At 42.3% G+C, this 25386-nt stretch overlaps 1 protein-coding gene across 1 annotated transcript in view; it reads right to left on the bottom strand.

Moving 5' to 3' along the window:
• LOC132881604 (plexin-C1-like) overlaps positions 1–25386 on the bottom strand; it is a 99489-nt gene that overhangs the window by 36834 nt on the left and 37269 nt on the right. Inside the window, exons 18-22 of the mRNA XM_060914256.1 lie at positions 25004–25045; positions 22697–22821; positions 16097–16295; positions 15775–15927; positions 2123–2291 (exon numbers count right to left, since the gene is read on the bottom strand). Of these exons, the coding sequence (XP_060770239.1) occupies positions 2123–2291; positions 15775–15927; positions 16097–16295; positions 22697–22821; positions 25004–25045 (688 nt within the window). The remainder of the gene's footprint in view (positions 1–2122; positions 2292–15774; positions 15928–16096; positions 16296–22696; positions 22822–25003; positions 25046–25386) is intronic.

Raw genomic sequence — 25386 nt, 5'->3', positions numbered from 1 at the left:
GGTTGTCTGTGTCTATGTGTCAGCCCTGTGATGACCTGGCGACTTGTCCAGGGTGTACCCCACCTTTCGCCCGTAGTCAGCTGGGATAGGCTCCAGCTTGCCTGCGACCCTGTAGAACAGGATAAAGTGACTAGAGATAATGAGATGAGATAAATATCTTATGCCAAATTATTATGGCATGTTACAAAAAATAAAGAAAAAATCAGAGTCCTCATCTCCAATTTACGAGTCCGAGTCTACGTCCAAATCATCAGTGCTCAAGTCCAAGTCAAGTCATGAGTCCTTAAAATTAGGGCACAAGTTGGACTTGAGTCCGAGTCCTGGACTCAACACTGTCTAAAATCCTCCTTAACTGGTCATCGTCTTTTGCTGTATGGCCTCCTCTTCACAGAGTTGCAGTTGACCTATATTCTTTCCATTTTTAATAATGAACAACAATAAAAACAGTCTTTCTATCAAAAGACATCTAACATCCCACTAGGGAAGTGTGCATTTCTCACAGTTTGATCAGGTTTTTGTAGTGTTATACACAGAAGCAAAACAGAATCAATTCAATTTATAATCAAACAGTGGCTGTCAAAATGTCTATGATGATCCTGCTGTGTCACATCACCATCAAAACAGCATTTAGACACTCTGTACAGACAGATGACACAGCGGTCAGTGTTTTAAAATATTTAGTGGCTTAATAAAAGACATTAATAACAAGAAATGAAGCCAATAACACAAAATTGACTGAATAATCAGTGATTATTATCCTACCAATGTACAGTAAGAGTGGATACAGTAACGTTAAAGGTATACTGCCTTTCAGATTTTTCAAGTTTAGGTCATAAAAAGAATTTTCTCTGACACCCAATTATTTTTGTTTAGTGGACTGAAAGCTACTGAGTTCGAATCACAGACTTCCAATTTTATTCTTTTTTTTTTTAAATAGAACAATTAATAAATTTAGGGCCACATGGCTCTAAATTCTCTGCCAATTTTTCTTGCTTCACCGTGACCCAATTCAAGGTCTCACGTGGTGGGCTTTCCCCGTTCGCACAAGGCATTGTGGGATACAAATTTGAAACAGGACAGAACAATGGCGGATGTGAGCATGCAAATGAAATGTGAAAGACCAATGATAGTAACAGAAAGTGAGAAGAAAGGCATTATGTTGTGAAGGAAAGGAAACACAGGACCAAACTAATAAATATTGGTGGTCAGTGAGCACCTTGGTGTGATCAGCTGTTCATTTAGCAACAGAATGATGTAACTGTCAGTGCACGGTCAAGGTAAACTTGTAGATGGCAGTAATGCAATGCTGGATGTCAGCTGCCATAAACTCCACAAAAAGAAGAAAAAGAAGAAAAGAAGAAGGTAAGCGTGTGCATGCACACACAGACTTCCTCTGTCTGCTTGACTGCGTGAAGCGAGCAATTTCATGCATGTTTATTTGTTAGGAAATCCCCTCAAATTAAATATTTTTCCAGCCACAGAATGGCCTGGTTTTTTTTTTATATTACAAAAATAAACATATATCACAATGACCACCTTTCAGAGGGAACTCAATTTCACCAAATTTATGAAATCGAAAGGCTGTCTACTTTTAAGAGAAGAGACGATGACTAGGGTCATGTTTAAATGAAGCAAGTGATATTTACCTCAGGTCACAAGATAGAGACTGACATGAATGATGCTGATAATCAAAGTTATAAACAGCATTTCCTACTGTATCCTACATATTAGTCTTTAAAATCTGGCAGTAATATTATTATGCCATATAATTTGAATATAAATGTAGAGGTAGATGAGAGCCTTTAATTGGAATGGAATGATTTTGTGATTTTCTCTGTTTTAAAATACTACTTCTTTAAAATACTTTACTTCTTGTTGAGATATGTGCAAAAGGTGAACATATTTCAGTTCAGGCAAACTTGTATTTTTCATCATTATATAAAGCAGAAAATGTGAAGGTTTTTCATAGACTGACACAAATTTTAACATTCATTCCCAATTCAGTGTGAGGTAACAGTCCAAAATGTGGAAAATTCAAGGGGGTGAATACTTACATATGCCATTTTATATGGTGTTATTTTTGTCACAAATTGTGTGTAGAATTACAGGTATATATACTGACCTATGCCAATTTCTCTGAGTTGTTGAGTATATCGGAAGCCGAACTTGCTTTGGAAGGTCTGGAGGATCTTGCTCTTCACTTGATCTATTGTATCGCATGTCAGGACGTTGACTTCCAGTGGTTCACTCACTTCTCCCTCCGTACCCACAGCAAACAGCACCTTCAGCTTCTGTAACAGGCAGGAGAAGATGATGGAGAATTAATGGTTACAATAACTATATTTGTGTTACTCTATTGGAATCTGCATCCCATAGCACAGTATGGGATTCATATAGACATTTAAAGTGCACACATATTTTGGATACAGTGAAGCACCGTTATAACATGTGAGTTGGGATCCAAAGAATCCAACCATGTTATGAGTGAATTCATGTTATAACGGTATAGAAAATATGTCACGGCTTGAGCAGAAAACATTCTATGAGCTTTATTTTTTAAATAAACCAGTCCCCTGAAGATATCCGTTGAAGAAATTGCAATAACTACAAACGTTTTTACCATGCTGATAACTTTTTTAAATTGTTGACTGTCAGTGTAACAAATAATATGTAATAAAATATTTTGCTGCCTGTTACATCTGCATGCATTTGTGCTTGCGTGCTTCAAACTCACTAGCGTGCTTCTGCACTCTGAGCAGCGCACACCTCAAAAACCCTTTTCCAAACCCCTTTTTTTATATAGCGACATCCTATGTTTACACTGCAAGTGTTCAAAGAATAGAAGAATGATTATCATGCAACAAGCACAGATCAGGCATAGCACATAACACAGCACATTTTAATCCTTGGTTTTACTGAAACAGTCTGTAACTTTCATCTGTTGAAATCTTATGCGGGCCTGTAGTCGAATGAAATGAAGCATGTTTCATAGATGCGTGATGTTTGCCGCAGAAGTATCATTGCATTCAAACCATCTTAATGCATTTTCAAGTAACTCTTCTTCCGAGTCTGAGACTGTTGAGTTGTCGAATGCAGCTGCATAAAGTTAAAGTTAAATTTTGGGAGCCATAAGCTGACCGTGTTACAATGGTTTTCATGTAATAGGGATCCATATTATAATAGTGTTCCACTGTACATTTAAGGACTGAAGGTAGAATCTTTTACCCATAGCCCAGGACTGGTTAAATCTATGAAACTGTATGCCTCTCATGTGACATTTAAAAGCAGGCCAGGGTCCCAAAGCTGTGGGATATATGTTATTAACAAACCTATATAAATGACAATAAATGAACACAATTTAATCCCTAATCAGGGGTTGTAAATTAACTGACCAAAAAGAATGAGTGTCCTCGCTCTAATTTCACCCCAAAATAAATAATTTTACCTAATTACAAAAGCTAAATGTTTGTTGCTCATTACTGTACATTCTAAGTAACTGCCAAAACAAACCTGTGGTCTCATCTATCCAAGCATGCATGGAACAGGTTTTAATTTTGAAAGTAAGAACTGATAAATACACAGAAGGATGTTCATCACATATGTACACACAGCTGTATGCAATAGATGTTATAAAATTCCACCCATTCTAAATTGCCTAAATTCTAAACTCTGCTCATTCAAGGCCACACCCATTTTCATAAAGAAGCGGCTTCAAATCACCAAATATGGTAATAATTTGGTAAACCATCCAAAAGGGACAAAACAAGGTGATCTAATATTGCCCTTTATGTCATGGCTTGTGGAATATTTGATTATGATTGATCAATTGTGACATTCTACAGTCTGTTATTTCTGTATAACATTGTTGCTGTGGACCATGTCATTAGTGGAAGCAATAAAATCATATGTAATCAATATTTTAAATATTCAATACATTATCATGTAATGTATATAATATCAATAAACAATTCATTATCCCTTACTTAGTATCTTGGCTTGAGCAGTGGAATACTGGCCTGCTGTATTCATCTCTACATTCATCACAAGGTTTCAGCCTATGTGTTGCTCATCTCATCTCATCTCATCTCATCTCATCTCATCTCATCTCATCTCATCTCATCTCATCTCATCTCATCTCATCTCATCTCATTATCTCTAGCCACTTTATCCTGTTCTTTAGGGTTGCAGGCAAGCTGGAGCCTATCCCAGCTGACTACGGGCGAAAGGCGGGGTACACCCTGGACAAGTCGCCAGGTCATCACAGGGCTGACACATAGACACAGACAACCGTTCACACTCACAGTCACACCTACGCTCAATTTAGAGTCACCAGTTAACCTAACCTGCATGTCTTTGGACTGTGGGGGAAACCAGAGCACCCGGAGGAAACCCACGCGGACGACATGCAAACTCCGCACAGAAAGGCCCTTGTCGGCCACGGGGCTCAAACCCGGACCTTCTTGCTGTGAGGTGACAGCGCTAACCACTACACCACCGTGCCGCCCCCCTTTAGGAATAATTATTGTAAAAAAACTACCAGCCTTGGCATTATAGTTACAAAGGAAACAGGTAATTTACTCCAACAGAATTGGGATAAGAAAATTGAAAGATACTTAAGAGAAATATAAAATTCTGTAACAGAGGATTGATGCCATCAAAAAGCTTGTGCTGGTGAGATTTTATATACAGTGTCTTGCAAAAGTATTCAACTCCCTTGGTGTTTGTCCTGTTTTGTTGCATTACAAGCTGGAATTAAAATTGATTTTTGGGGGCGTTATATCCATTTGATTTACACAACATGCCTACCACTTTAAAGGTGCAAATTGTTTTTTATTGTGAAACAAACAATAACTAAGATGATAAAGCAGGAATCTGGAGTGTGCATAGGTATTCACTCCCTTTCAAATGAAACCCTTAAATAAGAGCTGGTCCAACCAATTCACTTCATAAGTCACATAATTAGTTGATTAAGATCCACCTGTGTGCAATCAAAGTGTCACATGATCTGTCACATGATGTCTGCATAAATCAACCTGTTCTGGAAGGACTCTGACTCTGCAACACTACTAAGTAAGCAACATGAAAACCAAGGAGCACTCCAAACAGGTCAGAGACAAAGTTGTGGAGAGGTATAGATCAGGGTTGAGTTCTAAAAAAAAATCCAAACTTTGAATATCCCACGGAGCACCATTAAATCCATTACAGCAAAATTGAAAGAATATGGCACCACTACAAACCTGACAAGAGAAGGCCGCCCACTGAAACTCACAGACGAAGCAAGGAAGATATTAATCAAAGATGCAATAAAGACACCAAAGATAACATTGAAGGAGCTGTGATGCATGAGCAGCTGACCTGAAATTGAAAATAATAACAAAGCTGAACACCTGGAATCACCACACCAGACTACCAAGTAGTACCAGTAAGTAGTACCAGTAAGGTACCTCCTGAAAGTCTCTTGGAAGATGTGAATGCAGAAGTACAAATGATCCCTACTATGACTGTACCTACTTATTCAGGTGACATTGGGTATACTTAACAACCTGTGTTTTCTCTCTCTTCTTCCCCCCATGTCTGGTTTGAGTCTCATCACATCGCTCCTATGGAGGACGGCCCCATATGGACAGTTGAAAGTCACACTTGGAAGACGCTCTGGACACTTACAGTAATGTTTTTATGGCTGAGGACTACAGTTCACTTGCTAATTTTAGGACTGCAGTTGTCATGAACAGTTTTGCACTCAAGTTTCCATTAATGAAGAGTTATAACATCAATGAAACTGACTTCATGTTAAAACTGTTAATGTTATAGTCATGTTGTCTGTTGTTGTCCAGGTGAGGATGGGTTCCCTTTTGGGTCTGGTTCCTCTCGAGGTTTCTTCCTCGTGTCGTCTGGGGGAGTTTTTCCTTGCCACCATCGCCACAGGCTTGCTCATTAGAGATTAGAGATAAAATTGGCTCATGTCTTGGGTCATTCAGATTCTGTAAAGCTGCTTTGGGACAATGTCTGTTGTTAAAAGCGCTATACAAACAAACTTGACTTGATGACCATCACTGAGACCAACAAGCTGATGTACATCACAGCAACAGCGATCCTAGAAATGCTTGGCTATAAGATGGACACTAACCATAAGGTGCAATATCCACCATGGAAGAGAAGGTGGGAGGCTAAGATCAAGACGACTTGGAGAGAAGTTAGCCAGCTATTAGAACTCCAAAAACGTATGACAAGAAAAGGGCTACCTAAGAAATACAGCAAGCTGTCCATACCCGAGGCTCTAGAGAATGCCAAACAAAGACTCATAGCCCTGGCTACCCATCTAAGGAGGTACACAAGTAAGGCTGAAGCCAAGAGAATAACTCAACCATCAAAGGTGTACACCCAGTGGCAGGGTAAAAACAACATGGTTCCAGATCCACCAAGGCTGGAGACTGAACAATACTGGAAAGGTATATGGGAGAAGGAAAAAAACACATAATGACAGTGCTCAGTGGCTAATAGACTGGATAGCCAAATACAGCAATCTCCCTGAACAAGACCCAGTAACCATCACTGTGGCTTGAAACTGTATAACATCAACTGACTCTAAGAACTTTCATTAAGAACTCAATGAGGCTGTGAAAAACAACTCTAGAGGCCAACTTCAAGCCAATAACACAGGTAACTAATGCGGCATATACCAAAGAGTTGCTCTGTCCCCACTGCTGTTCTGCATAGCGCTGAACCCCCTCAGCCAGATCATCACCAAGAGTTGCTATGGATACAGACTATGAAATGGAGCAACCATCAGCCACCTCCTTTACATGGACAACATCAAGCTGTATGCCAGGTCTGAGCGAGACATCGACTCACTGATCCACACCACCAGGATCTACAGTAATGACATTGGAATGTCACTTGGACTAGATACAGTAAGTGTGCCCAGATGATAATAAGGAGAGGGAAGGCAGTCAGAACTGAGGGGGTGGTGCTACCAGATGGCATAATAGGAGACATGGAAGACAGCTACAAGTACCTTGGAATCCCGCAGGCAAATGGCAACCATGAAGAGGCCACTAGGAAAGCAGCAACAGCCAAATATGTACATGAGGTAAGGCAAGTCCTGAGAAGTCAGCTGAATGGGAAGAACAAGGTCCAGGCCATCAACACCTATGCCCTGCTGGTCATCAAATACCCAACTGGCATAATAAACTGGCTGAAAGAGGAGATAGAGGCCACCGACATTAGGACAAGAAAACTCCTGACAATGTACATAGGGTTTCACTCCAAGTCCAGCACCCTATAGGCTGTATGCTAAGAGGAATGAAGGAGGCCGAGGACTAGTGAGTGTCAGAGCCACTCACTCCAGGATGAAGTATCAAAGATCCACAAGTACATCAGGGAGATGGCCCCAAATGATAAGTGCTTAGTGAATACCTCAGGCAGCAGAAACCCAAGAAGGAAGTGCAAGAGGAACCATCATTGAAAGGCAAACCACTGCATGGAATGTACCACCAGCAGATAGAAGAAGTGGCTGATATTGAAAAATCCTACCAGTGGCTGGATAAAGCTGGACTGAAAGACGGCACAGAGACACTAATCATAGCTGCACAGGAACAGGCCTTAAGCACAAGATCGATAGAGGCCGGGGTTTACCACATGAGACAGGACTTCAGGTGCAGACTGTGCAAACATCCCCCTGAGACAATCCAGCACATAATAGCAGAGTGTAAAATGCTAGCAGGAAGAGTGTACATAGAACACCATAACCAAGTGGCTGGCATAGTGTACAGAAACATCTGTGCCGAGTATGGACTGGAAGTCCCAAGGTCAAAGTGGGACACACCTCCGAAGGTGGTTGAGAATGACCAAGTTAAGATCCTGTGGTACTTCCAGATAAAGACAGACAAACCGGTAATGGCTAACCAACCAGACATATAGTAGTGGAGAAATGGGAGAACAAGGCTGTGGTGATAGATGTGGCAATACCAAGTGACACTAACATCAGGAAAAAGAAACTTGAGAAGCTTGAGAAGTATCAAGGGCTGAAAGAAGAGCTAGAAAAGATGTGGAAGATGAAGACAACATTGGTCCCCGTGGTGAAAGGGGCCCTTAGTGCAGTGATCCCCAAACTGGGAGAGTGGCTCCAACAGATCCCAGGAACAACATCCGAGATCTCTGTCCAGAAAAGCACAGTCCTAGGAACAGCTAAGATACTGCACACATATATATATATATATATATATATATATATATATATATATATAAAATCTGTAGCCGCTTATCCTGTATAGGGTCACAGGCAACCTGGAGCCTATCCTAGCTGACTATGGGTGAGAGGCAGGGTACACCCTGGACAAGTCGCCAGGTCATCACAGGGCTGACACATAGAGACAAACAACCATTCACCCCTATGGTCAATTGTCAATTTAGAGCCACCAATTAGCCCAACCTGCATGTCTTTGGACTGTGGGGGAAACCAGAGCACCCAGAGGAAACCCACATGGACACGGGGAGAACATGCAAACTCCACACAGAAAGGCCCTTGCCGGCCATGGGGCTCGAACCCAGACCTTCTTGCTGTGAGGCGACAGCGCTAATCACTACACCACCATGCCACCCCCCTTTGGGTGATCTTTTTTATATATATATAAAAATTCCCCATTTGCACACACACACATATAGACTAACAAAAAGCCGGTTTCCGATAGCAAATGTTTGATCCCACACGGGGATCTTCTTTGGGCACTGTATTTAAACGTACAAACAACAGAACACAGAGCAAATGAGAAAAAACAGAAAATGAGGGGTATACATATATACAGGAAAGCAATTAGTGTCAAGACATGAGTGAAGTGGCATGAGTGACATTAATTAAATGAATAATTCTAAAGGTCGAGTCTGTCCAATCAGAAATAGCTAAAAGTTTACAATGGGAAACCGACCAATAAAGGACAGCGAGCCAAAGGCCAATCAGAAAAGGGTTAGGAACGAGTGACACGTGGGCCTCTAAGCTGACTACAGAAATTGTCATTAACATTCAGACCTGAAGGGTGCACTGTTTTTAGTTTCCAGATCCAATCTCTTCCTGCATCAAGTAGATCCTGAGTTTTGAAACATGCCTGTACAATGGTGAAGGACAGATTAGATAGGGAATGTCCGTTCGTAGTAAAGTGTTCGTACAACTGCGTACAGTCGTTACCTGAGTTTACCCTAGAATTTCTAATAGCACTTTTATGATTATTAACACGGAGTCTGAACGTTTTTGCCTGGCCGACGTACTGGGCCTTACAAAGGGTGCAAGTGATGACGTAGATACAGTTGGTAGAGGCGCAGTTGGCCCCACTACTGACAAGGGCAAAAGTGGCCAAAGTAGTTGTATTAGTGATTGAAGTTTGTGGAGGAAGAATACTACAAATCTGACAATGTGACTTTCCACATGGCCCACAAGAACCTTGTGTAACCGAGTTAGCGTCTGAGTTGGGCAGCTTCGCCCGTACCAGCAAATTATGCAGATTGCGGGGACGTCGGAAGCAGACCAAAGGCTTTTCAGGTACACACTCTTTCATTTTGCTGGAGCAGTGGAGAATAGGGAGGTAGTGTGACAAAATACCATTAACGTCTGGAAGGCCGGGGTGATAGTCGAAAATGCACGGTCCACAGTTATCACTTTTCTTCACTTTAGGAGAGTCATCTGAGAAAAATGTTACTGTAGCATGCTTAATCTGAGTTTTGACTTTGCGTTTGCTGCAACCACGTCTACAAAAAGACTGCTCAAGTTTGCAGAGACGATCTAACGCGGTATTGACATTGGAGCATATGCGTAAAATGCGAAGAGCCTGGCTGTACGGTAGACTACGCTTGACATGACCAGGGTGACAAGATGACACCAGCAGAAATTGTCAGGTATCGGTAGGTTTGATAAACAGATCGGTATGGAAAGTACCTTCACTATTAAGGTTAACATGAATATCCAGAAAATTGACTTCAACAGGAGAGTAATCCGCAATAAACCTGATAGACGGGTGGACCTGGTTTACAAAGTCAAGGAAGACTAAAAGGGCCTCCTCACCATGAGTCCAAACGCAAAAGATGTTGTCAATAAAACGCCACCAAATGAACGGGGAAACAGGGTTCTGGAGAATAAGTGTCTCAACTGCATGCATAAAGATAATAGCATAGGAGGGTGCCATCTTCATACCAATGGCAGTACCTGAAGTCTGTAAAAATAACTGGTTGTTAAACTCAAAGAAATTATTAGTGAGAACAAAGCAAGCGAGTTCTACAATGTCAGCACATCTAGTGTCAGAAAAACTGTGCGTGTTCAAGAAGTCAGACAGAGCTTGTAGGCCATCCTCACGTGGGATGCTGGGATACAGAGCTGTAACATCTAGAGTGACGAGAAGTGAGCCGGGTGGTACAGAACCTAAATCTCGGAGCTTATTCAAGAAGTTAAAGGAGTCTTTCAGGTAGGAAGTGACACAGGGCATAAGGCGTTTCAAAAACCAGTCCACAAGCTGGGAAGCTTTCTCCGTAAGGGAGCCACAGCCAGAAATCACTGGGCAACCTGGAACTCCAGCTTTGTGGACTTTTGGCAGGAGATAGAAGCGAGCTGGGCGCGGATCTTCCGGGAGGGCGAATGTGTACATGTCTTCCGTAATGGTGTCATTTTCGTGAAGTCTACGGAGTAGGGACGTGAGTTGTATTACAAGTTCTTGCATTGGGTCAGAGTCTAGTGGGCAGTATGTAGAAGTGTCCGACAGTTGACGGAGTCCTTCAGCAATATAGCGAGCCGTATTCATGACTACTACGCCCGAACCTTTATCTGCGTCCTTGATAGTGATCTGAGAGTTAGATTTCAGTTCACGTAGAGCTACCGATTCCGACCTGGACAGGTTACGATGGAACTTTGTGACCGACCTCACCTGTTCCAGGACCTCGTTTTCAACAACGCTGACGAAGGACTCCAAGTATTTGTCCCCGTTAACTGGTGGCGTAAATATAGATTTCGGTTTGAGCAGCATGTTTCAAAAAAGTTGGGACAGGAGCATGCTTACCACTCTATTGCATCATCCCTACTTTTAACAACACTCTGTAAACATTTGGGAACTGAGGAGACCAATTACTGTAGTTTTGAAAGAGAAATGTTGTCCCAATCTTGCCTGATATACAAATTCAGTTGCTCAACAGCTCAGGGTCTCCTTTGTCATATTTTGTGCTTCATAATGCACCAAATGTTTTAAATGGGAGACAGGGCTGGACTGCAGGCAGACCAGTTTAGCACCCATATTCTTTTACTGTGGAGCCATGCAGTTTTAATATGTGCAGAAAGTGGTGTGGCATTGTCTTGCTGAAAGAAGGAAGGCCTTCCCTGAAAAAGATTTTGTCTAGATGGCAGCATATTTCTCTGAAACGTGTATCATTCAGCATTAATGATGCCTTCCCAGATGTACAAGCTACCCATGTCATGTGCACTAATGCACCCTCATACCATCACAGACGCTGACTTTTGAACTGTGCACTGATAACAAGCCGGATGGTCCCTCTACTCTTTAGCCTGGAGGACGTGGTGTCCATTATTTCTAAAAAGAATTTCTACTTTTGATTTGTCAGACTTTGGGACAATTTTCCACTTCGCCTCAGTCCATCGTAAAAGAGCTTGGGCGCAGAGAAGGGGGCGGTGTTTCTGGATATTGTTTATATATGGTCTTAACTTGCATTTGTGGATGCAGAAATTAACTGTTTTCACAGAAGTGTTTCTGAGCCCATCCAGTGATTTCCACTACAGACACGTGTCTGCTTTTAATGCAGTCTCGCCTGAGGGCCTGAAGATCACAGGCATCCAATGTCAGAGATTTCTCCAGATTCTCTGAATCTTTTAATGTGATCCCCAAATTCTTTGCAATTTTACACTGAGAACATTATTCATAAATTGCTGCACTGTTTGCCGACACAGTCTTTCACAGAGCAGTGAACCCCTCCCCATCTTTACTTCTGAGAGACTTAGCCTCTCTAGGATGCTCTTTTTATACCCAATCATGTTACTGACCTGTTACCATATAACCAAATAATTTTTTTAGCATTGCACAACTTTTTCAGTCTTCCGTTGTCCCTGTCCCAACTTTTTTGAAATGTCTTGCTGACATCAAATTCAAAATGAGCATATATTTTTCAAAAAACAATAAAATTTCTCAGTTTCAACATTTGATATGCTGTCTTTGTAGCATTTTCAATGAAATATAGGGTTTCTAAGTTTTTCAAATCGTCATATTCTGTTTTTACCTCACCCGGGATGGAGTCCACCAGGGACGAGGCATTTTTCGGTAGGGTTTGTTTGTTTGGTTTTTTCTTTGTTTGTTTAAATGATATTATGGGAAAACGGCTGGACCAATCTTCATGACACTTCCAGGATAGATGGGCATTGGTCTCAAATGGAACCTCCAACATTTTGAGGGTCATCTGGTCAAGGTCACTGTGGCAGTGGGGGCGTGGTCAAGCGTCGGTCTGTGACCAGAAGGCGGAGTCAGGGAAGGTAAGTGGCAGAATCACTACACCTGATGTGAATTAACCTGTGTTTGTGTGTCTTCCCAGCAACCACGCCCTATATAAGGAGAGAGAGGGCAGAGGAAGGGAGCTGTCTCCCGCACCAGATGACTTGTGTGTGTGTGGATGTGTGTGACTGGGAGAATATATGTTCGTACTGAAAAGTGCAAATAAAAAAGAGTTTTTGGAACTCATTTCTGGCCTGCCGTACTTCTGTGCTCCACCCACCCGCTCTGACGTCTACAGTGGTGCTGAAACCCTGGACCGAGCACAGAAGAGAACAGCCCCATGGAGTCCTCCCCCTTCGCAGACCTGATCCATGCCCTCACCATGGCCCAACAGAGCCAGCACCAGGCGCTGCTCGCCCTCCGAAAGGAGCAAGAACAATGGTTCGAGGCCCTGGTGCTGGCGCAACAGGAATATCGTCAGGCGTTCCGGCACCTCCTCGTGTCGGTGGGGTCCACCATCTCCACCGCTGCAGGCCCACTCCACCTCACCCCAACGAAGATGGGCCCGCATGACGACCCCGAGGCCTTCCTCATGCTATTTGAACAAGCAGCAGAAGCCTCGGGGTGGCCGGTGGAACAGCACGCGGTGCGCCTCCTCCCCCTGCTAATGGGTGAGGCACAGCTGGCCGTGCTACAGCTCCCCGCTGACAGCCAGCTGGTCTACGCGGACCTGCGCCGGGCCGTCCTCCAGCGTGTGGGGTGCACCCCCGAACAACATCGTCAGCGCTTCCGCGCTCTGAACTTAGAGGAGGTCGGCCGCCTGTTCGGATTTGGCCAGCAACTCCGGGACGCCTGCAGGCGGTGGCTGAGGGCTGACAACTGCGACGCCGAGGGAGTCGTCGACCTGGTGGCACTGGAGCAGTTCATCGCGCAACTTCCCCAAGGAACGGCGGAGTGGGTCTAGTGCCATCGCCTGATGTCGCTGGATCAGGCCATCGAGTTGGCAGAGGATCATTTGGTGGCTGTTCCCACGGCAGGATCACAGATCCCCCTTCGCTTCTCTCCTCTCTCTCTCTCTCCCCCTCCCCTTCTGTGTCTCGTCCTCGCCCCATTCCCTCACAGCCGGTCCGCCGCACCCGCGGTGTCCTCCCGTTTCCCACTTCCGTGTCTGTCTCTCCCCCCCTCAGGTGAGTGAGCCCCAGAGTACCGGTGCAGAGAGAAAGCCCGGGCTGGTTTGCTGGCGCTGCGGGGAGCCGGGCCACCTCCAACAGCAGTGCTCAGTGATGGAAGTGAGCGCGGTGGTTCGGATCCCTGACGCACCAGGAGCCGCCCTCGATCGGGCCGGAGCGTATCGCATATTGGTGAGTATCTAAGGGGATACATATCAGGCTTTGGTGGACTCTGGCTGTAATCAGACCTCAATCCACCAAAGCCTGGTGCAAGACGAGGCATTGGGGGGAGCACAGGGGGTGAAGGTGTTGTGTGTGCACGGGGATGTTCACAGCTACCCTTTAGTGTCAGTCCACATTTTTTTCAGAGGGGAAAAATTTAGAGTAAAGGCGGCGGTTAATCCTTGCCTCACCCACTCGATAATTTTGGGGACTGATTGGCCGGGATTCGGGGCATTAATGAGTCATTTAGTAAAGAGTGGGTCCTGCCGTATTTCAGCAAGGGGAGGTCCCGGTGTCGCTTTGGCGGGAGCAGCTGCCACAGAGCCGTCTACATCATCTCCGCGTCAGAGTGAGGAGCCGCCGGCTCCTCCTCCCTCTCTTGGGGAATCCCTTGCGGATTTCCCGTTAGAGCAGTCGCAAGATGAGACTCTGTGGCATGCGTTTGACCAAGTGAGAGTAATCGATGGTCAAATGCTCCAGCCAAACGCCACCCTGTCCGTCCCCTATTTTTCTATTATGAAGGATAGATTATACCGAGTGACGCAGGACACTCAGAGTAAAGAACAAATCACGCAGCTCTTGATTCCAAAAAGCTGCCAGGAATTGGTATTCCAGGCGGCTCACTTTAATCCCATGGCTGGACACTTAGGGCAGGATAAAACACTAGCCCGAATAATGGCCCGGTTCTATTGGCCAGGGATTCGCGGCGATGTCCGTAGATGGTGTACGGCGTGCCGCGAATGCCAGTTAGTAAATCCAGCGGCCATTCCAAAAGCCACACGGGTATTTATACAAATAGGAGTCATTCAGGATTCAGCCATGACACGGAGCAAAAACATGGCTGAATCCTGAATGACTCCTATTTGTATAAATAGGGCACTACATAGGCAGCAGTGGTAGTTTCTTTTTCCCTGCCATGGAAGCGCACTTGTATACTGAGGAGGAAAGCAATTTGCATTACAGCCGTGAGGCGGCTCGGTTTTCCCTTTCGGGCGCTCTCGTTTTCTGTTAGAATTTGGTAAAGAAAAAAATAAATAAATATTATTTACCAGCTTACCGGGTCCATGAACATAAATGTGACAGCTGACAAGGTCGGGATATAAACGAATCGAATACAAACCACCCGCCGGGACTCCTACTTATGCGGCTCCAGCTTATCCTTGAAGCTGGAGCCGCAGCTGGATGAAGCCGGCAGCGCGCAGTGATAAGAAGGGAGAGAAAATAGTGCCAAGCGATTTCGAGGTCTGACTTTTTATTTGGCAACGGTTTTGTGATGCAAATATATCACTCTTTTGAACACATACTGTTTTGAGACGAAAAACGTTTTACTTTCGTGACCCCAACAAACTTGCCGGACTACTTTCGTCTGGACCAAAACTGGGCAAGAACTGGACTCACAGGATGCTGTCAGGGGTAAGTCAGTGTGTTTGCACGACACTATTGATGGGGATGCCATACAGATTCATGTCAAAAATCCCGAACTATCCCTTTAACCATGGACATTGTCACAAAGCACCTTTACAGAAATGCAGCTATAGATTTTGGTTTATCCCTAATGAGAAAGCCAGAGACAATGATGGCAAAGAGAAACTCCCTGAGAAGACATGAGGAAGAAACAGTGAGAGGAACCAGACTCAAAAGGGAACCCATCCACATAACTGTATGCTACTGTATAGAGTCAGGCAGTGCTGTCAGTGCTGTGTAAAAATGTTGAAGACATGGGACAAGACAGAAGACACTGATGCCAGATAACTGTGATTCAGAATGACAGTGGCAACACATTTGCAAAAAAAAATGCAATTAAAAAAGGTGACCCAAAAAACACAGTTGGAGCAAATTGAGGCAAAAATGAAGGATCCATTCATAAATCAAGAAATGTAGCATAAATAGCAGGAAATAAGAAAGGAGCAAACCAGCAGACTGAAGTTGAAGCCCTGAGCCTGCCACAGGAGCCAGTCTTCATTTAATGTGTACAGAGCTTTCTCAGTCACTGCATCTACTGGCCCTTTAGAAATCTGCTGGTTTAGAGCTGATACCATCAGAAAGAGTGGCTGACCAACTGATTCCTGTGAAAATATCACACAAGAGCACACGTTTGCTTTATCAGTTTGCGGTGTTACTTGTCAATCAAATAGATAGGCAGAGCAAAAGGACAGATGGATGTAAGATGAACAGGCAATTAAAACTGAGTGATGGAGCAGATCTACAGATGTGTGACTCAAAGTATGTACTGACTCTAAGGAAGCCGTAGAGGCAGACGGACATCCAATTGGTGAGAAGTTTTTCAACAATAGACTCTGTTCTGCGTAGCAGGAGTTTGGGCTGAGCATTCGTGGGCTGATCCATCAGACTCTTGAGTAACTCCTCCATCAGCTCAGTGAGGTATGGCAGGTCACTATGCAGGATTACAGTCAACAGCGATGCCACTGTACACCTGAGAGCCAGTGTGAGAAGCCAAACAGACCAACAAGATCACAAAGAGTAACATTTCAACCAGCCAGTGGCACAGCATAAGGAGCTACATAACCCCAAATCAGAAAAGTTGGGATAATATAGAAAATTCAAACAAAAAAAAGCAAGTGATTTATATATTTTCTTTGACTTGTACTTCATTGCAGACAGTAGGAACCCAAGAGATTTCATGTTTTTTGTGGTTAGCTTCATTTCATTTGTTAATATACATCCATTTCTGTGTTTCAGTCCTGCAACACATTCCAAAAACAGTCAGGAAGGGGACAATTTAGGGCTAGTAATGAAGTAAAAATAATGATGTGATTTGAAACAGGCGATGTCAACAGGTGACTGTAATCATGATTTGATACAAAATCAGTATCCAGGAAAGGCCTAGTCTCTGAGAAGCAAAGACGGGCTGAAGAGCTCCAGTTTGTCAACAAATGTGAATGTTTCTCAAAGAAAGATATGAAGGGATTTGCATATTTCATCCTTGACGGTGCATAATATCATTAAACGGTTCAAGTAATCTGGAGTAATTTTGTTGCATAAAAAGGGTGCAAGCCTAAACTGAACAGCCGTGATCTCCAATCCCTCAAATGGCACTGCATCTAGAATCGTCATTCATTAATAGCTGATATAACCACATGGGCTCAGTATTACCTTGGCAAACCTTTGTCAAGCAATACAATATGGAGCTATATCCACAAATGACACTTAAAACTTTGCCAAAAGGAAGCCTCATATTAACTGTGTCCAGAAGCGCCATCGACTTCTCTAGACTCGGCGGCATCTGGGATGGACCATCACACAGTGGAAATGTGTATTGTGGTCAGATAAATCAGTATTCCAGGTCTTTTTTTTTTTTTTAAATAAGAAATGGACGCCATGTGCTCTGGACCAAAGATGAAAAGGACCACCCAGACTGTTACCAGCAGCAAGTCCAAAAGCCAGGGTCTGTTATGGTATGGGGTTTTGTCAGTGCCCTTGGCAAAAGTAACTTACACTTCTGTGATGGCAGCATTACTGCAGAAAAATACATTGAGATTTTGGAGCAATATATTCTGCCTTCAAGACCACATTTTTTCCAGGGATATTTCAACAAGACAATGCAAAACCATACTCTGCACACATTACAAAGGCATGGCTGTAGAAGAAGAAGGTACCTATCCCTTCTGTACCCAATAGAGAATGTGGCGAATTTTGAAATGAAAAGCATTACAATGATGACCCCGTGCTTTTGCACAACTTAAGACTTGTTTGCAGGAAGAATGGGACAAAATAACGCCTGAAACACTTCATCACTTGGAGTCTTTAGTTCCTAAACATTTTTTTAAATGGTGTGAGAAGGAAAGGCAACATTATAAAATGAGTAGATGCTTAACCGTCACAACTTTTTTGAAATACATTGCAAGAATCAAAATTGAAATGTGTTTATTTGGAAAAAAAAACAATAAAATTCATGAGATAAAACATCAAATACTGTGCTGCTGTATTGTTTTGACTGCAGTGCAAGTCAACGATTACTTTCAATTCCTTGTTTTAGTTTTAATTTCAATTTCAACATACCATCCCAACTTTTCTGATTTGGGTTTATAAAAAACCTTCATCAGAAACATAAAATCACAAAGGTTTTTTTTTTTACCCTCTCTCTCTCTCTCTCTCTCTCTCTCGCTCACTTTTTTTTTTGTCAAGAAGCCACTACAATAGTTTCCTCTTTGCATGGGTATCTGTGGACTGAGCCCATGAGGATGGGTTCCCTTTTGAGTCTGGTTCCTCTCAAGGTTCCTTCCTCATGTCATCTGAGGGAATTTTTCCTTGCCACTGTCGCCACAGGCTTGCTCATTGGGGATAGATTAGGGATAAAATTAGCTCATTTTTAAAGTCATTAAAATTCTGTAAAGCTGCTTTGCGACAATTTCTATTATTAAAAGCGCTATAAAAATAAACTTGACTTGACTGAGCTGGCAGACTCACTTGTCCTTTAAGGTGAAGCTCTTCTACTCCTCTACAGCATAGACAGAGCATGTGAGGAAATGTCTAATACTGGGATCAGACTACACAAATTCAGCCTGATTTTGACATGATTTTGTCATGGCAGACGAATGTCTAGCCTTGACCTCAAATATGAAAGTCATGAACAATGATCAGGCCTTGTAGGGCAACATAATTGAAGAGCAGTGATGTGGCATCTCGGACACCCCACAACACCTCAACGAAAAGTCTAATATGTCAGAATTTTTTGTATTTTCTCACTCAGTTAAATAACTCTGATGGCATGTTATATCCTTAATGGTCTGAGGTAGCAGAATATCCAGAAAACAATTTATTAAATGTAAAACTAGTAGAGTTGTCCTTCGTTTTAAATGACACTACTTGGCTGGCTATATTAAATTTAATTCAATTCAAAGTTATTTATATAATACTTTTAACAATGGACATTGTCACAAAGCAACTTTACAGAAATGCAGCTATAGATTTAGGTTTATCCCTAATGAGAAAGCCAGAGGCGATGATGGCAAAGAGAAACTCTGAGACGACAATGAGGAAGAAACACTGAGAGGAAACCAGACTCAAAAGGGAACCCACCCTCATAACTGTATACTACAGAGTTAGGCAGTGCTAGGTCTGCATGCTAATTGAGCTACAGTGGATATAAAAAGTGTACACACTCCATTAAAATGATAGGTTTTTCTGATGTAAAAAAAAATTAGACCACAATAAATAATTTCAAAACTTTTCCCACCTTTAATGTGGCCTATAACCTGTACAATTCAATTGAAAAACAAACAAATCTCTTAGGGGGAAAACATAAAAAAAAAGTGTTGCCAGGCAAAACAAACCTTGCCCGGTAGCACTTATGATGAACATGAAGGAAGATATTGCGAAAAAACAATTTTGACCTTTTTGGTGACCTTGACCTTGATTTTGACCTTGTGTGTGAACATACTTGGCCAATAAACATGGTTCTGATTCTGATTCTGTTGCCCCCTGCGACAGCATGTGTATGTCATCCTCGGGTCAGAGGTTTCAGTTTCAAAAACTGTAAGAGGTAAGAGCAGAAAAATATAAAGTACAGACAGTGAAAGCTCAGTGGAATGCACTTTCCCTCTGTAATAAACATAAACATGTCTGAAAGTGATTTATTTGGTCTAGTCCATTTACTTATAATTTATAATGTATATTTATAATAATAAATCAACAGAGCGGGGAAGTTTTTATCAATGGGGTTTAAAAGTGGGCATGACCAAACCCCCTTCCTTTGCATATGTAAATGAACCAAGAAACCATCCAATGACAGCAGTGTATGTAAATGAGGCAGGTAGTGATCCAATCAGCGTGTTTGTGGGTGGAGTCTTTCCGAGGCAGCAATCCTGCAGTCTGAGCTCAGCTTTTTTTTTTTTTACCTTTTTGGTCACCGTGACCTTGACTGTGGCCGGATGACCCCCAAAATTTTGGAGGTTATATTTGAAAGTTTCATGAAGATTTCACAGCAACGGTGACAGGAAGAGTCAGAAATAAAAGGAGGGCAGTGCAAACCTCACTGAATGCACTGTGTTTACCAATTTCAACACTCCGGGGTGCAACTATGTTATTTTGTACATTAAGTCCTTCAAACGAACATGTAACTCAAACAAAAAAACATTAGGCGACATACTGTACATGGCTCATAATAAAACATCAATAGCCTACTGCGCGCATTATTTGAAGGGCATACGACGAGCCTTGCGCTCCGCGAACTTGTCCACGATGCTCTGTATGTCACTGATTCAGTGAGCTTTTAAGTGGTAGTCTCACGACCCGGATAGTAAACAATAAACATGGAGGACATGGAGTCGTTAGTGTTGCTGGTCTTGGTGCTGTGGCTTGTTGTCACCGACAACGCCAACAGATACTGGCAAGAGCGTATAGATGAGGCGAGGCGCATAAGGCTTCAGAAATTCTCGTAATTCATAATTATTCTTCTTCCGGGTTTGCGGTGTTTACAGATCCCAGCGTGCTCGCGGGGCGTGTGTGGGCATGTGAGGACACTCCTCCTCACCAATCAGTGCACAGGGGAGTGTCTGCTCACGCCCCCAGCCTCACTCGGCACGGTTTGGCTTGCTTCAGCCCCACTCCAAAACCGTGCGAGTTTTAGGGGCTAAGCAGGGCTGAAACGAGCTGAGTCGTGCTGGTTTTTGGTAGTCGAAACGCGAGCCGTGTCGGGCTGAAGTGAGCTGAAGCGAGCTGAAGTGAGCTGAAAAAGGGTAGTGGAAAAGGGCCAAAAGAAACCCGATCAAAAACAATACCTCGCCCCCTGGTAGACTCCGTCCCTTGCGAGGTAATAAAAGAATGGACAATAAGCTGGTTGCATAAGTGTGCACACCCTTGAACTAATACTTTGTTGAAGCACCTTTTGATTTAATTACAGCATTCAGTCTTTTTAGGTCGGAGTCTACCGTATCAGCCTGCCATATCTAGACTTGGCAATATTTGCCCACTCTTCCTTGCAAAAGCGCTCCAAATCTGTCAGATTGCGAGGGCATCTCTTGTGCACAGCCTTCTTCAGGTCACCCCACTGATTTTCAATTGGATTTAGGTTTGGGCTCTGGCTGGGCCATTCCAAAACATTTTTGGGGTCATTGACATGCTGAAAGATGAAATTCCTCTTCATCTTCAGCTTTCTAGCAGACACCTGAAGGTTTTGGGCCAAAATTGACTGACATTTCGAACTCTTCATAATTCCTTCCACCTTGACTAAAGCCCCTGTTCCAGCTGAAGAAAACCAACCCCAAAACATGATGCTGCCACCATCATGCTTCACTGTGGGGATGGGGTTCTTTTGGTGATGTGCAGTGTTGTTTTTGTGCCAAACATACCTTTTGGAATTGTGGCCAAAAAGTCCAAACTTGGTTTCATCAGACCATAACACATTTTCCCACATGCTTTTGGGAGAGTTGATGTATTTTTTTTTTTGCAAAATTTAGCCAGCCCTGGATGTTTTTCTTTTACCCTATCTCATAGTCCAGACATATGGAGAATACGGGAGATTGTTGTCACATGTAGTACACAACCAGTACTTGCCAGAAATCCCTGCAGCTCCTTCAGTGTTGCTGTAGGCCTCTCGGCAGCCTCCCTGACCAGTTTTCGTCTTGTCTTTTCATCAATTTTGGAGGGACGTCCAGTTCTCGGTAATGTCACTGTTGTCCCATATTTTCTCCACTTCTTGATGACTGCCTTCACTGTGCTCCATGGTATATCTAATGCCATGGAAATGTTTTTGTCCCCTTCTCCTGACTGATACCTTTCAACAATGAGATCCCTTTGATGCTTTATAAGCTCTCTGTGAACCCTGGCTTTTGCTGGAGAATGCAACTGAGTAAATGTCTGAACTTTATTTGGGGTTAATCAGCGTCATTTTAATTGATGGCAGGTGTGAACCCAAAAAGACTGAATGATGTAATTAAATCAAAAGGTGTGACAACACAGTATTAGTTTAAGGGTGTGCACACTTATGCAACCAGCTTATTGTACTTTTTTTTTTTTAAATGTTTTCCCCCCAAACAGATTTGTTTGTTTTTCAATTGAATTGTACAGGTTATAGGTCACATTAAAGGTGGGAAATTTTTTTTAATTATTTATCATGGTCTCATTTTTTTTTTTTTACATCAGAAAAACCTATCATTTTAACAGGGTATGTACACTTTTGATATCCACTGTGGTTGTGGTGGCTCAGTAGTTAAGGCTTTGCGTTACAGATCAGAAGGTTGTGTGTTCAATCCCATTACCCCCTTCTCAAACTGCCATGTAGAGGTCCTTCAGAATCCTGAATGAGCAAATGTACTGGATTATATGTTATTTTATACTATATAAGATTTTACAGTAAAAAATTTTTTTTACAGTTGTTTACTGTAGGTTGCCAGGTTGCCATTTAATGACTGTAAAATCTACAGTTTGTTTTTTTTTTTTACAGTGTGGACATTTTGAAGACTAACAGACCAACAAGATCACAAACAATAACATGTCAACCAACCAGGGGCACAGCAGAATTGATAGAATACCTTCATCAGCAACATAAAAGCACAAGATTTATGTCGGCTTTTTATGCTATATGTTCTGACAGGATGAAACAAGAAATCATAAACTGCTTTGACATCAATTCATAATTTGTCTGTATTTTAATTTAATTTAATATCAAATTGCTTAAGCATGAAGGGAAAAGACACTGTTAAAGCAAGTTCTTTGTGACAGTCAAGGAATAAAAGAACTTATTGTACTCAGAGGTCACTGCAAGAGAAGGGAATAAAGAACTTCAACTTTTTTTTTTTTTTCGTTTTTGTCAAGAGGCCACTATAGTAGTTTCCTCTTTGCATGGGTGTCTGTGGCCTGAGCTGGCAGACTCACTTGTCCTTTAAGGTAAAACTCTTCTGCTCCTCCAGAGTATGGACAAAGCATGTGAGGAATGTCTGATCTCGAATCAATGCAGATAAAGCTTTGCATTTCTCATCCATCCCTGCATTCACCGCATCCTGATCAGAACACATCAGAACAAGCACTTATCCTTTTGTTTAGATTATGAAAGCATCATATTCAGTACTCATACACATAAGACTGTGACTAGTTCAAAACTGCTACAAAATTCTACTCCACGAGTTGCCTAATCCTGTAAAAATAGATCTACTTTATTATATGCATGCTTGAGCAAATTAGGATTAAACTTCTCATCTGGTTTGAACAGTGGAGGAAAACCTTTTGAGTAAATGTCACAATAAAAGGCATCACAATCTCAAAGTTACACAAATTAAACCTGTTCACTCTGATCAAACTAATTATAACAAAAGACACACAGTAATGTTAGACTTAGATAATGGCATCATCATAGTTTCCCACCCGGCGCATTTCCGGCCTTGGGGCGCTTCTGAATGGATGGAGGTGGAAATCTGACATCCATCAGTCGCAGGAGGGCTGCCTTTTCTATCATGGCTTTTCTTGCCTGTTGGGCATCAACTCCCAGTAGCTTTTCAACATTCATCCATACTCTCCTAGACGTTACATCAAAGAGTGCCTATTTTTGCAGGGCGTCATTGTCAAGTCGGCAGATATGGCCAATATACTTCAAATGTTGGCGGTAGCAGAACTTGCGGATAGGTAGTGTGTTGTTGATCTCCCGTAGGCGTTGGTTTGAGATTATAAAGCTCCAATCTATCTCTCCTTCAAGTTGGACATCACTCTGTTCTTTTCTGTTTGTGGAGTTTTTACACTGGTATCCACCTTTCACCATTTTCCTTAAGAAACCATGCCACAAAGTCTCAATCTTATCCAGTTCCTTCTCTGTTAGAGGTCATGCTTGGATGCTATATAGCAGGTGAGACTGCACACATGTGGTCAGAAATGTCACTCTTGTAGATAACTGTATTCTATGGTCTGTCAGCATGTGTTTAAGCTCATTCTATTTCTGGAAGGTGGCTCCAGTCCTGGCATACAGGAAACGAGATGTGTCTATTTCATCGTTTGCAATGGTGTAGCCAAGGTATTTGAAACTTCGCACATTCTTTATTTTATTGTTACCGACAGTTATCAGGCATTCCTGGTTCTTGACTTCATCGTCAACATTGAAGGCAATTGTCTCAGTTTTGCTGTATGACATCTGCAACCCAAACCGTGTGAACGTTTGTTCATAAATTTCAAGGATGTTCTTCAGTTCCTAGACAGAGTTAGCAAAAATGACCTCATCATCTGCATACATGAGTTCAGTGATGTGAGTGACACCAACTGGTGGGGCCTTCTTACGATATTCCCTCGGTGACACTTCATTAGGTATGTAGTACTCTACTCTAAGGCCTGCTTTTGGATGTTTCTTCAGTACTTCATTGCGTGCAATTCGTACCACAAAGTCCACGTATATGTTGAAAATGAGAGGCGACTCCAAGGCTTCTTGACGGCACCCTGCCAGCATCTCGAAGAATCGTGTGCTCCCTTTAATACAGGCTTTCATGCCGGTGTATAATGCACGTAATACAGATACCAGGTGGGAGTGCTTGAGTCGGACTTCTAAGCACTTGAGTAGAGCATCTCTCGGAATCCAGTCATAAGCGGCTTTTAGGTCTACAAAGGCTACATAAATTGGGGTTTTGGACTTTCCTGCATTCTCAATCAACTGGCATAGAATATATATAGCATCCGATGTTGACCTCTTCACTTGGAAGCCAAATTGCGATGACGACAAGATGCATTCGTAAACTTCTCTGATCCTCTCAACGACCATCCCGGATAGCACCTTGGATACTGTCGCAACTATACTCAGCCGTCTATAATTCTCCGCAAGTGACTTGAGCCCCCTCTTATGCAGACATGTTCTTAGTGTAGTAATGCTGCTTTATTTCATTTCTAAGTCCTCCAAATTAAATGAAACCATAACATGTGGGATGACTTATACTACAACTTGTCAGTGGGTGTTATCTGCCTTTTAAATATTTATAAAAATTGTACTATATAAATAGCCTGAGCATGTGCATGTTTTCTCAGATGCTAAGGAAATGGTACTGTCAGCACACGATCATATCAGATGAGATTAGAAAAGTTTCTCTGAGTAGTTTATATATAAACAAAATCACTACATTTTGTTTAAGATGCATGTAAATGAAATGAGCAAATCCCTTAATCATGTGAGCAAATCCCTAAATAATGAGTGTACTGTAAAAGTTCTCTCACCTGGCCAATTTCTTTGATCATCTTGTTTGCTAAAGGACCCCCCTAAGATAAGATAAGATAAGATAAGATAAGATAAGATAAGATAAGATAAGATAAGATAAGATAAGATAAGATAAGATAAGATAAGATAAGATAAGATAAGATAAGATAAGATTATCCCAAAGTGAGGAAATTTGCATTCAAAGCAGCAGAAAGACAGGTGAAGAAGTGTGTATATAAAAACACAATACAACATTTAAAAAAAATATTATAAAGTGTAATTTAGTAATGGTCAATAAAAATAACAATAAATGTGCTAAAAAAAAGGTTCAGTTATTTACAGTGACTAAGTGTGCATGTAATGCAAAATGGCAGATAAAGCACAGTAAAGAACAGTTCGAAAT

The sequence above is a fragment of the Neoarius graeffei genome, chromosome 2 (assembly GCF_027579695.1).
Source record: "Neoarius graeffei isolate fNeoGra1 chromosome 2, fNeoGra1.pri, whole genome shotgun sequence".
Taxonomy (NCBI): Eukaryota; Metazoa; Chordata; class Actinopteri; order Siluriformes; family Ariidae; genus Neoarius; species Neoarius graeffei.
This window is presented reverse-complemented; position numbering and strand designations above follow the sequence as displayed.